Genomic DNA, 17,655 nt, shown 5'->3' on the forward strand with positions numbered 1-17,655 from the left:
CGTCTGCAAACTTGGACATTAAGCTTGATATACCATCATCAGTATCATTTATAAATACAGAAAACAACAATGGACCCAACACTGAACCCTGAGGAACTCCACTAATAACATTAGTCCATGATGAGCAGTGTCCATGATTACCACTCTCTGTCTTCTCCCCCTCAACCATCCCTTTATCCATAGCAGCAATTTGCCTCCAATGCCACACTGCTCCAATTTGTGCAGCAGTCTTCCATGTGCAACAGTATCAAAAGCCTTTCTAAGATCCAAATAAAATAATATCAAAGTTATTCCCTGCATCATAGTATCCAATCAAATTGGTCAGGCAAGACTTTCCCTTAACAAAACCATGCTGTGTCCGAGCTATAACTGAAGTCTTGTAACATAGATCATTCTGAACAGCACAAATTAGAACTGGCTCAGAAAACAGTAAATGAATAATAAGAAAAAAAATCCCATAAAGGAGAAAAAGTTTTTTCATAATAATAATAATAAATAGTTGGCTGTATAGACAATGAAGATCTACAAAGTCAACCCGATACTCACTGACACACCTCCTAGAAGCAACCATGGCAACATTGAGAACATTGTGACCAGACCAATACCCATTAAAAGAACTTCCACGGCGATGCCCTGAGCCCACTATGGTTCTGTCTAGCACTCAACCCACTGTCCACCATGCTCGATAACAGCAAGTATGGATATACCCTAAGAGAAGGGAGGAAGAATCTGTACATTCTCTCTTACCTGATGTACATGGATGGCATCAAACTCTATGTCACAACTGAGAATCAACTTCAACATCTACTCCGGATCACCGAAGACATCAACAGTAACATCAGGATGCAATCTGGCCTAAACAAATGCAAGACCCATGAATACATTAAGGTTATCTAGTCAGACAAAACTACCAGCTGAAGACGGTGAAGGGATTGAATTGAAGCCATGACAGAGAAGGAGACCTACAAATATCAGAATGATGCAGGCTCCTCAATACCCTCCTTACGGAGAAATACCATCAAAGTCCAAGAAGCCTGTAAAAATCAAAGCTGAATGGTGGTAACACGGTCAGACTCATAACCACCTGCTCAGCCAGCATACTAAAATCAAAAAATTTACCACTAACCAACATAAACATAAGACCTCGATAACCATAGTAGATTCCAAATATATCTAAAAAAACTATACGATAAACAGATTTACTACCCTAGGGGAGAACATATCAACATGTGATAATAATTCCAAATAGACATTGGGAAAGATCACTTAGGAACTGGTGATACACACTATTGCTTTTAACATTCAGGTATCAGGTATCAGGAATGAAAGGCGAAACTGAACAGAAAAAATAAAATTTCAAAATATGAAACTTGCTATTTTCACTGGAAACATTGTATTCTGTGATTGGGCCAGATTTAATTTCCTGTAACACAAGCCAAAAAAGAAACACTTATGATACTACCAGCACAAAGGCAATCCAAAGGCAATTAAATGAAAATCCCATTCCACCATGGTTTAACAAATAGAGAACCACAGTAAACACATGACATTGATGCCTGAGAAATAAATGCTAATCAGTAAAAGAGCCAAAACTAGGCATCACTAACTGATAGAGTAAAAAATTTCCCAAAGAAACAAATTAAATAAAACTGCACCACGACGTCATCAATATACTTTAGAGAATAAATCGTATGTGTCACTAACATAAGAGAAACTTCTTCCCCTACATAAGGAGGTATCAGACAAAGTAGTGACAACCCCTAACATAGAATGTTAATGTGTTAAATGCATTAATATAGACTAAAATTAAAAATTACTAGTTCAATCTGTGCAAAAAAATATGCTTGATTTTGAATCAACAGGTTGAGTATGACAGACAACTTGAATGACTAGTGACTATCTGAAACCCACATCTGTTCATCTTACCTTGTCTCTTCCCCTTTCGCCATGGTTTATTTACCTCCCATCACTTCTTACTATTTAAATTATTATTACTCAGCTCCTATTAAACGTTGTTAGACAAACAGTATGCATAAAAATATAAATGAACTTAACATAAATGCTAAATTTTAATATTCAGTAGTCTAGTCCAACATCATGATATGGTGGTTTCACCACTTGTCACTCATTTGGAGAGGTCTGTGTTCAATTCCTATCTATGACTCGAGGAATTTCTAAAATATTCTTCAATTGAGGCTGTATTAACTAATCTTAGACAGAGGGAGTAAGGTTCCCTGTGAGATATTCCAAGTTTTTCAGTCCACATGACATGCAAATCAGCCCATGAACACATATACTTGCACAGACATAATACACAACAACACAATGTGATCTAAGTCACTGATACTACAGCAACAATATCCATCCTGCAATAGTCTATATAAGGATCCACGGCCTCGCCCATTTTTTATCGCTCCAATCTTAACTTTTATGTCATTATTTATTATTCAATCCCAATCAAACTTTATGTGACTATAATTATAAAATATGTTTAAAAGAAATGTTCAAATTTATAATGTTCCCTTATCAATTTAATTTTTCAACAACTTGCACATTATGCCATTAGTATCAGAGACAACCACAACTAAAAGTCAGATCAAAAAGACCTGAGTTTTAGTTATGAATCTGATTTATCAAGTCACTGCTAAGCTCAGGCAGAGGATGCCTGATATTGAGAAAAGATATTGAAAAATTGAAGTATTGAAATACTGAGAAAAGATATTGAGCTTTTTAAAAGATTCTAAAGATGAGTGACTCATCTAGTGCAAACAGCAAAAAGACATCCACATGATGAGAAATCATAAAGGTATGGGCTAGAGTGTGCAAACAAGGCATCTCAGAGTGAATCTGATCGAGTTGTATAATGCATGGAGAGGGAGCAGTAAACAGGATAGTAGAATTTTCATACCGAAATGGGACATAAAATCAGAGGGCACAAATATAAACTATCAGGGGTCAGCATGTTGGCCACAGGAATAAGCAGCCTTCCTGGGTGGGTGAAGATGACAGTCTGGCAGATACAATAGCAGTCTAGCTTCCTTGCAAATTAGTTATACTAAATATACAATAACTTTTTTGGTTATCCTGCAATGCTTTTTTGGTGGTAGTTGCTGAAAAAAAATATTTTTATTTAATGCTATTATATATCTATAACGACAGATATATAATGTTGTATACACGTTGGCACTAATGATATTAAGAGTAGGAGACCGGCAGAATTACTTAACAAGTACAGGTCACTGTTGAACAAAAGCCGAGAATTAGGGTTGAATTTGAAAGTGTCTGCAATTCTGCCCAGACACGATAGGAGGGAGTATATGATGAGAGCTTTGTCGATCAATTCGGCCCTGGAAAGATTGTGCAAGGCTCAAGGGGTAGGATTTTTTTCAGCCTGGACTGTACTTGTTAACAGGAGAGATTGCTTCTACAGGGATGGGATACACTTAAATAGAAAGGGTGCAAGAATATTTGCTGATGCTATCGAGGCAGTGTTAGGTGGGTCGGAAAACTGCTAGCTTGGGGGGAGACAAAGACCAATAGATTGACAGTAGCCACTGGCAGAGGTGAAAGAGATTCTTGCACTGCTTCTATTAGAATGAGCAGAAGCCTGAAAAACAAGATGCATGATATTTCAGAGACTGCTGGGAGCCATTGCGGTACAAGTAAACACATGGGTTGTGTTAGGGTAGCTAAGAATAGAAACAGGTGCAGGTATACTTGCGTGTACACCAATGCTAGGAGTTTAGTAAACAAATTTGATGAATTTCAGGTATTACTCAAAACATCAAAGGCAGATATTGTTGGGATATCAGAGACGTGGTGTCACACAGATATAAGGGATGCAGAACTGGAATTTGGGGAGTACAACGTCTACAGAAAGGATAGACAGGATAGGAAGGGGGGAGGGGTTATGCTATTAGTTAAGAAACACATAAAAACCAAGGAAGTGAAGCCAGTCGACATCGCTGGACAGTGCAGTGTTGAGTCAGTTTGGTGTGACATAAGCATTGGGAGATCAAAATTGAGAGTAGGAGTGTGCTATAGGCCTAATGACTCTGATGAGTATAATAAGAAACTGTACAGGGAAATAGAGTGGGCCAGTAAATCAGCGAGTCTTATAATGGGAGATTTTAATTTCCCAGATATTGACTGGAATTTGGGGGCTGGTCACTCACACACTAGCAGGGCTTTTGTGGATTTATTGGATGATTGTTTTCTACATCAGCATGTTCGGGAGGCAACTAGAGGGAGTAATACTCTTGATTTGATTATCAGCAGTGATTCTTCATGCATTAAGAATCTGCAGATAAATGAACCACTAGGTGGCAGTGATCACAGTGTGCTGAAGTGGGATTTACTCAAAGAGGTAACTACCATTAGGGGTAAAGGGAAGGGTTATTGCTTCCGTAAAGGCGACTACGATGGACTGAGATAGTATTTAAATTCTATACAGTGGGACCAACTGATGATGTTACCAACAGCAAATTCAAAATGGGAAGCATTCGAAGAACTTATCTTGGAAGCTACTAAGCTTTACATACCAACTAAGAAATATTGTTCAAGGTTTAGGCCAAAATAGATGTCAGATGAACTAATGAGGCATATGGCAGAGAAGAAAAATGCATGGGATACTTACAAATTAACACATGACACAGAAGCCTATGATAGATACAAGTTGATATGCAACCAAGTTACAAAGGAGGTTAGGCAGGTGAAGGCAGATTACGAGAAATCCTTGGCAAGGGATGCAAAGAAAAACAGCAAAGAGTTCTTTACTTATGTAAACTCTAGAGAAGGAAGGGGATGAATCAGATTGGTCCACTTGATATTGATGGGACAACTGCTGATGATCCTGCTCAGGTAGCTAACAAACTAAATGAATATTTTGCATCGACATTCACACATGAGGAGTTATTCAGCGAGGAGAATGCCAGAGGTGTATTCAACTCTAGCAGTAAGCTACAGAATCTTGAAATAACTGAGAGTAAAGTGGAGGAGAAATTGTTGAAGATAAACACAAGAAAGGCACCCAGGGTGGATGGGATCTATCCAGTTATATTAAAGGAGGCAGCAAAGGAAGTAAGCAAACCCTTAGCCATAATTATGAGAGCTTCCTTGGACTCGGGGGAGGTACCCATAGACTGGAAATGTGCAAATGTGACCCCAATTCACAAAGGAGGATCAAAGGCTGACACAAGTAATTATAGACCTGTGAGCTTAACTTCTGTTCCAGGAAAATTAATGGAGGCACTGGTTAAAGAAGCACTGCAGGATCATTTAGACAAGACTTCAGTTATAGCTCGGACACAGCATGGTTTTGTTAAGGGGAAGTCTTGCCTGACCAATTTGATTGGATACTATGATGCAGTTACAAAAGAACTGGATGCAGGGAATAGCTTTGATATTATATACTTGGATCTTAGAAAGGCTTTTGATACTGTTGCACATGGAAGACTGCTACACAAATTGGAGGCAAATTGCTGCTATGGATAAAGGGGTGGTTGAGGGGGAGAAGACAGAGAGTGGTAATCAATGGACACTGCTCATCGTGGACTAATGTTATTAGTGGAGTCCCTCAGGGCTCAGTGTTGGGTCCATTATTGTTTTCTGTATTTATAAATGATATTGATGATGGTATATCAAGCTTAATGTCCAAGTTTGCAGACGATACAAAGGTTGGCAGGGTTGTCAAGGACACTACTGACACTATGCTGCTGCAACAGGATCTGGAAAGGTTGAGCAGATGGGCTGAGAGGTGGCAAATGAAGTTTAACATTGACAAATGTAAAGTACTACACATGGGAAACAGCAACCCCAGAGCAACGTATCAACTCTGTGGTACTACACTGACAGTGGTAGAGAATGAAAGGGACTTGGGGGTGATTGTGCAGGCAGATATGAAGTTCTCTGACTGAACAGTGCAGACGGGGTGCAAGAGTAGCTCATGGAGTATTGTCAATGATATACAGGAATTTTTCCAGGAGGGATAAGGAGGTGATTATTCCCTTGTATATGGCAATGGTCAGGCCACACCTAGAGTACTGTATACAGGTCTGGAGGCCTCATTTCAAGAAGGATGTAGAGCTGCTGGAACGAGTACAGAGAAGGGCAACAAGATTAGTGAATGGAACAAAGGGGTGCTCTTATGAAGAAAGGCTTAAGTTTTGCAAATTACAGTGTCTGGAGACTAGGCACCAGCGAGGTGATCTGATAGAGGTGTATAAAGCCTTGAATGGTTTGAGCATGCTCAATGCTGATGGGATTCTTCCTCTAGCTCAGAATAATCACCTGAGAGGGCATAAATTCAAATTGAGGAAAGACAGATGTAGGATAGACGTGCGGAAATTTGCCTTTAGCCAGCGGGTGGTTGGTTGGTGGAACAAACTTCCATCCCTTGTCGTGGAGGTTGATAGCCTAAATAAGTTTAAGGCTCAGCTGGACAGGTATTTTGAACGAACAGAGGGGTGAAGTGGAAGTGGGTTTTTTTTTGGCTGATGCTGCATAAGCTTGCTTTCTTGCATCAAATGCCTCTGCTAATGCTAATGCTAATAATGCTATAGCTCAAATGAACACACCTAAAACAAAACAATACCAGAAAAAATGATGGTCAGAATTTTCCGAAATCAAATTCTGACTCTCAAAAAATTTTTCTATATAAAAGTATATTAATTTCAAATTTTAATTGATAAAAAAGCATACTATATAATTTACCAAGTATGCTTTTATCATTTATTCGTAAATGGTTACTTTTTTTAGGAAAAAAGTGTTGATTACTTTCTCAAATTCAGTGTTTTAGACAGTACAAATGTGTACAAAGTACCTGTTTATCAAATTCTTACCTCAAGCCTTGCAACAGTTTCTTGGTTTCCTACAATGTCAGCAAATTTGACAGGTCTGTATTTTTCTACCCTACAATTTAAAAAATAAATAAAATAAAGACATACTTATGTGTACTGTAAACATTATATATTACATCTTTATGTATAATTATATCTTATAACAGGGATGCTAGAACTGTGGCTGTCCAGAAGAAAACCACACCTGGCTCTCTGGATGATTTTATATGCTTTATGTGGCACATGAGAGGTAAAAGTGACAGAGTTTACGTTTTCTATACTCAACTCTACACTGACACGGCAACAGAGAGCACTGTCTAATGTTGCCATAAGAGTTTTTGTTTTTGCCAGCTTTGCAAAAAAGAAAATGAACAGCTGGCAAAACATAGGCATCTTCCAGATGCCATATGGGCATGTTTCAATTCAAGAGATGAGTGATCTTGAAAATTCTAAAAAATATGATAAAAACATTCTTTATTATTAGTGGTTTCATTTATTTTTGTTCAATATTTTATAACTGAGTTTAGAAAATTGTAATTAACAGAACACCATTTTTAATTCAAAAAAAAAAAAAAAGCTGAAAATTATTTTTTTATAATAAAAACAAAACAGTGACTTGCAGACTTTTCTTATTTTTATTTTTTTATTTTATTTTTAGGGACTGATATAGATAGATGGTGGCTCTTTATGCTGTCTGTCGTACACTGTCTGTACAATGGACAGTGGGGATTCCAAAGGTTAGTTGGGACTGCCTAAACACAATAATGTAAATTTAATAAATTCCACTCCTTGACAAGTTCAACGTTAAATGCAACAAAACTTGCTATTTCTGCTACTCTTGCAGTATAGACAAGAGTTGAAGACAATGCTATTTTTAAGTAGCCTGGGTCCCTGGCATACATACTTTTGCAGGCTCTAAAAATATGGCTGAAGCCCCCTCCACACCATTAGTAATTGCATTTGTTCAAGGCTTCTGAAACCTCAGGGCTCCTAGAGCAACTCTATCATTTCACCTCATTAAATACAGCCTTGGCTGAAGAGCACTCATCTTTTTCCTATTTTCTGCTTTGGCTTGGTATAAGTTTAATTTTGGTTAATCCTGTCCTCCCCCATCCATACACACTGCTTCAATGAAACTTACCATTCTCCTGGAATCAAATGATTTTGGCCAGTTCAATATATATTAGGATAATTTTAAATTCTTCATTCATTGTATTTATACCTAACTTTCCAATGACAAGATGCCAATCAGCACTGAACAGATGTCTGGGAAATAGCAAAAGTTTCTCATAAAACTGGATAATATTTACTATTTAATAGTCTAGCTCATTGTGTGTTTCTATTTAGTAGTTGGTTTTGAACTTAGGATGATCCAAGGTATAAACTCAGTATTAACCATGTGAAGATGTTCTGTTGTGCACATGACATTTTATTTATGAAGCGATTTTAGATAGAAACCTATGACTCTATTACTCATTCATTCAACAAGACTAAAGGACACGGACAGATTATTCTTTACACGGGACTGTAGGGGTTCCCACCCACAAGCCCATCACTTCCAAATATTAGAAGCAAATGTCAAAATTCTGTGACACATTAATCAGGGTCATCTTTTTCATTAGGAACTTTAGGCTCTCTGCCTTAAAAAAAAAAAAAAAAAAAAAAAAAAAACCAGTGCCTGATCTCGATGACTTTTTAATTCTCACAATTTGATTACAGCTGTTACATCTCAGAGTGGATTTAATATTTTGAAGATTTTGGACAATTCCTATTCTGTAAAGCAAGAAATACATAACAATGTATTGCTAGCAATCAATACTGAGGAGACTGATGCCATAATTACAATAAACTTCCCTCCACGATAAATTTCATTTAGTTTTCCCGGGGACCGCCCCTGTTCAATGGAGACAAAATTAAAATCTTTCACGACGGCGATCGCTGGGTGGATCGTTTCGCTCTTAATAAATATTATTGCTTAGAAGAAATAAATATCCCAATCAAATTTAATACCATGGCATATTTGATACTGGTGTTTTTTTCTTCTTCTCTTCGATCATCACTGTATCTTTACTCGATGAACCTGAAGCATCATCAATTTCCATACTTTCATCCATATTTTCAAACTGATAAAAGTCACAACTCCCGCCACCAGTGTTGCAAAAGGGTCGAATACGGCTGTATTGGCAAACAAGTAATGAATAAAAAAAATATAAAAAAAAAACGCTGAGAGTGGCAGGAATTTATTTCTCATCAATGACAGTTTGGTGTTTCTGTAATATTCCAGAAATATATTTTATTTATTTATTATTATTATTATATATATATATTTTTTCATTAAAAGTGTATGCAACTAACCCAGGCTTGTTTAAAATTCCTGAAAACCTTAATTTACCACTGGGTTAACAACTCTACCCAGACCCGGCTTTAGTAATAATAAGAGAGGAAAGTGATGCAAAAAGCATGTCTGAGCTTATGTAGCATTAGCCGAGAAAAAAAAAAAAAAAAAAAAAATTCACACAACCATTCCCTCTAAACATTTGTCCAGTTCCTCCTTGAATTTATTTAACCTGTCAACTTCCACAACGACAGATGAAAGTTTGTTAGGGGCTCACATCTGATGAGTATGGGCTTGGCACACCCAGGGTCCCAAGCTGGATATCATCATTCTTCTCTTTCTTGGTGATTCCTTTCTACTTCTGTCTGTCTCTTTCTCACTCTGAGGGTAACTCGGGACTTTTTTTTTGCTGGTGCAGCATAAGCCTCAGGCTTCCTTGCACCATATGGATAATAATAATAATAATAATAATAATAATAATAATAATAATAATAATAATAATAATTAACCACCAGCTGGTTAAAGACACATTTCCGCACGTCTATTCTACAACTGTCTTTCCTTAATTTGAATTTATGTTCCCATAGGTTCGTAATCTGAACAAGTGGAACAATCTCATCAAAATTCAGCGTGCTGAACCCATTCAAGGCCTTATATACCTCAATCAGATCACCTCGCAGGTGCCTAGTCTCCAGATGCTGCAACTTGTAGAATTTAAGCCTTTCTTGGTAAGACCGCCCTTGGATCCCCTCACCAATCTTGTTGCTCTTCTCTGTACACGCTCAAGTAAATCTACACACTTCTTAAAACGCGGCCTCCAGACCTGTACGGAGTACTCAAAGTGTGGCCTGACCATTACCTTATACAAATTGATAATCACATTCTTCTTCCTGCTAACCAAATTCCTGTGTATCACTGACAAAACCCCAGGACTTACAATTGCAGCCTGTCTGCATTGTCAGAAAACTTCATATCTGACTTATCTGACAGCACAATTACTCCCGGGACTATTTCATTTAAAACCCTCCCTAAGTGTAGTACCACGCAGTTGGCACGTTCCTCTGGGGTTACTTCTACCAATATCAGTATTAGCATTAGTAGGGGCATTTTCATTTGTCAATGTTAAACTTCAGTTGCGACTTATCAGCCCATCTACACAAATTTTCTAGATCATGTTGCAGTAGCATATTGTCATTGACAACCCTGTCAACCTCTGTATCATCTGCAAACTTCGACACTAAGCCTGATATACCTTCATGAATAGCACTGATAAATAGACAAAACAACAGCAGTCCCTGTGGGACTCGAATAAAAACATTAGCCCACGAAGAGCAGCATCCATTTATTACCACCCTCTGTCTTCTCCCACTCAACCATCCTTTTATCCATTGTAGCAACTTACACTTAATACCATTCTGCTCCAATTTGTACAATAGTCTTTCATGCGCAACAGTGTCAAAAGCTTTCCTGAAATCCAAATATACGATATCAAAATTATTTTTTGCATCCAGTTCCTTTGTAACCACATCATAGTATCGAATCAAATTTGTCAGACAAGACTTCCCCTTAACACACCCATGCTGTCTCTGAGCTATTACTGCTGTCTTGTCTAGGTGATCCTGTATCACCTCTTTAATAGTGACTCCATTATCCATTATTTTACCTGGAACAGAAGTTAAACTAACTGGTCTGTAATTATTCGTGTCGCCCTTCGATCCCGCTTTGTGAATTTGGGATATATTTGCACATTTCCAGTCCGTGGGGCACTTCCGCTGAGTCTAAGGATGCTCTCATAATATTAGCTAAGGATTCGCTTAGTTCCTTTCCCGCCTTCGTTAATATAAATGGCTAGATCCCATCCACCCATGTGTCTTTCTTACATTTAACTTTAACAATTTCTCCTCGACTTTGCTCTTACTTATTACAAAATCTTTAAGCACCCTGTTACAGTTTGATAAACTTCTGGCATTTTCCTTCCTTAATAACTCCTCATGTGATAATAGAAATGCAAAATATTCATTCAGTTCCTTTGCTATCTGAGTAGGATCATCATTTGCTTGAAGTCTCATTAGTGGTGCAGGACGGCATAGTGAAGACCTGAGCAACCCTGGTATAAAATATATCCACAGTTTGTGAAATGATGTAGTAAGACAAGGCGAACATAGTTGAGTCTAGGAGAACAAACTTCAAGTGAAAAGGACGGACATAACTTCTTTTTACATATAGCGTTGCGAAACTTCTGTGGATCTAATTACAGTTGAAACTTGGATATGAGTAGTGGCGTACACTTTAAAAGAAAAGAAATATACTTCTGCAATATAGCAGTGATTTTATTTAGAGTACAAGACAGGCAAGGCAAATGTTGGCGAAGTTCCTCCAATATACGAGATCAACGTACAAAGACGCAATCCGATTTTGTTCATAACTATGTTGAGAAACAAAATACGACCGATATGTGCATTGACTGCATATAGCTTTCATAGCTTTTAGCATTAGAAGAGGCGTATATTGCAAGAAATAAAACTTATACAGCATCAGCCAACATATAAAAAAAAAAAACTTTCCATTTAATCCATGAATTCGCTCCAAGTGATTGTATATTTCGTCTATGAATTTATTTAAACTATCAACTTAGATGGTAAGATGGAAGTTTTTTACAGCAACAACCATCCGCTGGTTAAAGGCAAATTTCCGCACATCTATCCTACAACCGTCTATCCTCAATTTGAATTGATGTCCCCTCATGTGCGTAATCTGAGCAAGAGAAAAAATCCCATCAGGAATGAGTTAGCTCAAACCATTCAAGGCCTTAAACACCCAAATCAGATGATAACCTCACAGGTGCCTAGTCTCCAGATTTGCTGAACTTAAACCTTTCTTGGTAAGAGCAACCTTACGGTCCCCCTCACCAAACGTGTTACCCCCTTCTCTGTATATGTTCCAGTAGCTCTACATCCTTCATAAATGAGGATGTAGAGCTACTTGAGTACTGCCTCCAGGCCTGTAGGCAGTACTCAAGGTGCAGCCAGACCATTGCCTTATACAAAAGAAAAATCATCTCCTTGTCCCTGCTAAAAAAATTCCTATATATGATTGACAAGACCCCACGAGCTGATTCTGCAGCCTCAAACTCAAACTATTATATTAGGGCCACCCATTTATTTCTATTATATATATATTCATATATGTATTTTGTTTGTGAATTTCGTGTGTTCTATGGTCGATTTGCCTAATTTCCTGGACAAAAAAATCCGAGTTTCTAGGGAAAACCTTGCTGTCCACGCTGAGACCGACTAACTCAGCCATGGACTGAAAAAAGCCCATTAAAGTACCTCGCGTCATAAACAGGATTCGAACCCCGGGACTTTTCCACCCGGTGTGGGGAGGACGGTGACGATGCCACTGTGATACAAGCTCAGAGACCTGGCAGCCTCTCTGCACTAATCAGAAAACTGCATATCTAATGCACAATCATTCCCGAGGTCTTTTTCATTCTTCATTACCCTGAGTGTAGTACCGCCAGTTGGTACATTACTCTGGGGTTACTATAACCCATATGCAATGCTTTGCATTTGTCAATGTTAAACTTCAGTTGCCACCTCTCAGACCATCTGCTCAACTTTTCTAGATCCGGTTGCATTAGCGCACCGTCATTACTGTCAATAACCCTCTGTCAACCTTCGTATGGTCTGCAAACTTGGACGATAAGGCTGATATACCTTCATCAATATCATTGATAAATTCAGAAAATAACAATGGTCTCAACAACGACACCTAACGGACATCAGTAATAACATTAATCCACGATTAGTAGTGCTAATTCATTACCACACTGTCTTCTCCCACTCAACCATCCCTTTATCCCTAGCAGCAACTTTCCCTCAGTGCCATAGTGCTACAATGTGTTCAGCAGTCTGTTATGTCCAATAGTATCAGAAGCTTTCTGAAATCAAAATGTATGATGTCAAAATTATGTTTTGCATCCTGGTCCTTTGTGACCACATAATATCTAATCAAATTGGTCTGACAAGAGTTCGCCTTAACAAACCCATGCTGCATCTGAACTATAACTGCAGGCTTGTCTAGATGATCCTGCAGTGTTTCTTTAACCAGTGCCTCCTTTAATTTCCCTGGAACATAAGTTAAACTAACAGGTCTGCAATTACTCATGTCGCGCTTTGATACACCTTTGTGAATTGAGGATATATTTATACATCTCCAGTCTGTGTAGACCCCCCCCCCCGAATCCAAAGGTTGCTCTCATGATTGTCAGTAATGGTTTCTTTATTTCCTTTTCTGCATCCGTTTATATAACTGGATTGATTCAATCCACCCCAGGTGCCTTTCTTATGTTTAAATTCAACAATATCTCCTCTCCACTGTTCTGTAAGTTATTACAAAAACATTTAGTTCTCTGTTACAATTTGATAAACTTCTGGCTTCTGCTTCCCTACAGAATTACTCGTGTGTGAATGTAGATCAAAAATACTCATTCAGTTTGTCAGCTATCTGAGCACTATCATCAACAGTCGAACCATCGATATCAAGTGGGTCAATCTGATTCATCCCCTTCCTTCTATAGTTTGCATAAGTAAAGAAGTCTTGGCTGCTCTTCATTGCAATCTTTGGCAAAGATTTGTCGTAATCCGCCTTCGCTTCCGTAACCTCCTTTGTGACTTCATTACAGACTAGCTTAGGCTTCTCTGCCTTTTGGTAATTTTTATGCATCCCATGCCTTTTGCTTCTCTGCCATGACTCTCATTAGTACATTTCACCTCCATGTAGGCCTGAACCATGTAAAGTATTTTTTAGTTGGTATGAATTAATTCATTTAATGCTTCCCATTTTGAATTTCCTGTTGGTAACATCATCAGTTTGTCCGACTGTATAGAATTTAAAAATTGTCTAAGACACTGATGTCCCCTTTACGAAAGCAAAAAGCGTTCCCTTTATCCCTGATGGTAGTTACATCTTTGAGTAAATCCCACAACAGTACATTTTCATCACTGCCACCTAACAGTGCGGGTTAAGGAACGAGCTAGCAAGGCTCTTGCCCGGGGCTCCATTCTTTAAGGCACACGAAATTTTACAAAATATAATAAATAAATATATATATATATATAAATCCTTAGTAAAAGAGACACCAAAAAATCTTTCTGCTTGGGGTGCGAAAATACCAAGGTAACGTATTTTCGCACCCCAGGCAGAAAGATTTTTTGCGAAAATACCAAGGTATTTTCGCACCGCAGGCACTGCCACTTAGTGGTTCCTTTACTTGCAGTTTCTTAATGGATGAATAATCACTTTGGATAATAAGATCAAGAGTATTACTCCTACTCGTTGCCTGTCGTATTACTCCCACTCTTTGCCTCTCGAACATGCTTCTGTAGAAAACAGTCATCCTATAAACCTACGAAAGCCTTGCTATTTTGCAAGGAAACAATCCGCAAGTTCCAGTCAATATATGGAAAGTTAAAATCCCCGATTGTAAGACATTCTAATGGCCCACACTATTTCTCTGAGTAGTTGTTTGTTGTTCTCATCAGATATATTAGGCCTAAAACATACTCCTATCCTCATTTTTGCTTTCCCAGTGCTTGTGATACATCAAACTTATTCAACATTTCACTCCTTAAATTCCAATTCTTCATTTCTCATATCTGTTTGGCACAATATATCTGATGTCCTAACAATATCCAGTTTTCCTGTCTTGACCAGCAATTCCTTATATTTATTTACTACACTACTAGCATTGGAGTTTGGTAAATAAATACATGTATACTTACATGTATAGATGTAAATGTATACCTGTATACACTGAAATACACATACATCTGATCATACTATAAGTTATTTACCCTAACCCAACCCATGTATTTTCTTTTTAATGATTCCTACCAGCAGTTCTTGAAATTACCAGCACCTTGCTTTCCAATAGAAGCAAGGTAAGAATAACTTCCACCTCTGCCTGCAGCTACTCTTAATCTATTAATTTTAACCCTTTCCAAGCTTGCAGTTTTTCGCTCCACCTAACACTGCCTCGAGAGCATCAATAAAACTCTGTCTATTTAAGTGTATATCATTCCTTCAGGAGCAGTCTCTCTGTTAACAAGCACAGACCACAAAGAGAAAAATTCTGTCCCATGAGCCTTTCGCAATCTCTCTTGGGTGGAACTGATTGACTAGAATCGCAACATATTCTCCTTCCAATTGTGCCTGGAGAGAATTGTAGCTACTTTCAAATTTAACCCTAACTTTAAAAAGGCATGGGTCAGCGTTGAAAAAAAAGCTGACCCATGCTTTTTACGTCAGCAGATCCCCTACTCTTAATGTCATTAGAGAGAGGTACAACAATATCACCTTTTGACGTTCTAGAGCAGATATCGCCATTAAAAGGCGATATCTGCTCTAGAACGTCATCAATTTTTGCAACCCTGGCAGGCATACACTGTTCCTATTCCACATATCATCCTTGTAGAATATATTTCTCGTTTCCCCGACAATAGTCACTGACAATAACTAGCTTTTGTGCGATGGGACCAGCGCATTCTGCTTTGAAGTTTGAAGATTTTGCTTCAAGCTTAGGTCTGTCTACTGTTCTTACTGTCACATTTATCGTCACTCATATTGTGGCTATTCACTCAGGGATCACTGAATTATAACTACCTACGTAATACCGTTTTGAGCCAACGTTCACACGGATAAAAGCCGATATTCGCCTAGGTCATTGACTACGGACGGCTTCAGACACTACATGCCTGAAGATGTCCGTAAAGATCTGCAGCCATGATGGCAATGCTTTCCACATTGTATAAACACATGACAGTTGAATGTCCACAAGCTTCACTTTCATTCCAAAATATTGCACAAGTGTTCGATTGGATTGAGGTAAGGCAAATTTGGAGGTCAATCAAAAATGGTTGCTATCTTCACTGTGTTCTTCGAACCATTTGTGTACAGTACAGGTCCGATGACACGACGTTTTATCATCTTGGAACATGTCATTTCTGTCTACAGAAAAAAATGCAATATGGCAGGACGCACATAGTCTCCTAAGAGCAGTTAGTAGACCACACCAGTGAAACCCTGGTCCATACACCAGGATATCTAGTTCTTTCCAGAAAAATACATGCCGCATATTAATCCACCACCGTCACCCGTCTGGACATTCCATTTGAAACTCCTTGAGCCTACCACTACCGGTGCCTAAGCACATCCGTGGCTAGGTTCATCATAACTAATTAGGTCAAAATCTTTATGGGGTTCTGTTATTAAAAACATTTTAAAAACATTTAAAATTATCTATTTCAATCATTTAGCTACTTTGCTCTTAGCCTGTTCTGAGAAGCAAAAGTCTTTAGTAATTTTCTAATCTTGACTTTCCTAATCAGAACAGTTACCGCCCCTGCCTCGGGGAGGCGAGCCTCTACTATCTAGTAGCTTACGTCTTCTAAAAACTTCATTCACGTAATCATTAAAATACTTAAAATTCACACTATTATCAAACATTGTCATGAGTGTCTCTTTCCTTAAAAATCCTATATTCCTTTCTAAAAAAGCTCTGGTGTCTGTATATTGGACACAATCTAGCATTATGTGCTCAGCTGTTTCAGGGTTCCCGCATGTGCACAATCCAGATTCATGCAGACCAAGCTCTGATAATTTAAATTTTAGTCCATGACCTGTTATTAGGAATGTTGCATTGAGCCCAAACTGTAACCAAGGTTTTCTCTTTGTATCTACTGCCTCTACACTCGGTAGAAACAAGTAGGTCTGTCTACCTTTTTCTGAGTCTTGCCAGGACTCTTGCCATTGGTTGTTGATATCCCTTAGAATTCTTGCTCTTTCGGTTCTTACATCATTTCTTGTATACACGTAGTCATTTTCTGGACATGTTCTTATATTCATAATGACTTTTCTTATATTATTTTTCGTGTAATACAATAGCCCTTTTAAGAGAACCTCATAGTAAGCCGGCATCCTCCCTGCAACCACCTGCAATGCCTCGGAAGAAACAGTCCGACATGCTCTTGTTATGCCCAACAATGCAAATCTTTGAGCTTGGACAAGGTGTTTCTGGACCATCACAGTTTCTACTCTGTGTACCCAAGCTCCAGCTGCATATGTTACTATTGGGACAAAAAGACATTTATATAGTAGATTTAAGGATCTACCTTTTATGCCCCAATCAGCTCTTACTACTCTTCGAAGCTTGGCGTACAAGAGTCTTATCTTATTTTTCAAATATTTCACATGTTCTGTGAAAAATAATCGTTCTTCTAACTGGAGGCCCAGATACTTCACCACTTTCGCATATCGAACCGATCCCTCGTTCAGCCGTAAGGTGGGAGGTCGGTTCATGCTCAGCCTACCTTTCAAGAGCATCTGCATAGTCTTTCCAAGAGATATCTCAAGTTTGTTCTCAATACTCCACTCACTCAGAGAGCATAGAGCCACTTGTGCTCTTGCTTCAATCTGCGAACG

At 38.3% G+C, this 17,655-nt stretch overlaps 1 protein-coding gene across 2 annotated transcripts in view; it reads right to left on the reverse strand.

Moving 5' to 3' along the window:
• RfC4 (replication factor C subunit RfC4) overlaps positions 1-8,968 on the reverse strand; it is a 46,474-nt gene extending 37,506 nt beyond the window's left edge. For both annotated transcript variants that reach the window (XM_090371007.1, XM_090371006.1), the window contains exons 1-2: positions 8,847-8,968; positions 6,840-6,909 (exon numbers count right to left, since the gene is read on the reverse strand). In XM_090371007.1, the coding sequence (XP_090227133.1) occupies positions 6,840-6,909; positions 8,847-8,950 (174 nt within the window). In that variant the 5' untranslated portion in view covers positions 8,951-8,968. The remainder of the gene's footprint in view (positions 1-6,839; positions 6,910-8,846) is intronic.
• Positions 8,969-17,655: the final 8,687 nt, after the last annotated feature.

The sequence above is a fragment of the Mastigoproctus giganteus genome, chromosome 3, assembly GCF_048544385.1.
Source record: "Mastigoproctus giganteus isolate SK-2022 chromosome 3, ASM4854438v1, whole genome shotgun sequence".
Lineage (NCBI taxonomy): Eukaryota > Metazoa > Arthropoda > Arachnida > Uropygi > Thelyphonidae > Mastigoproctus > Mastigoproctus giganteus.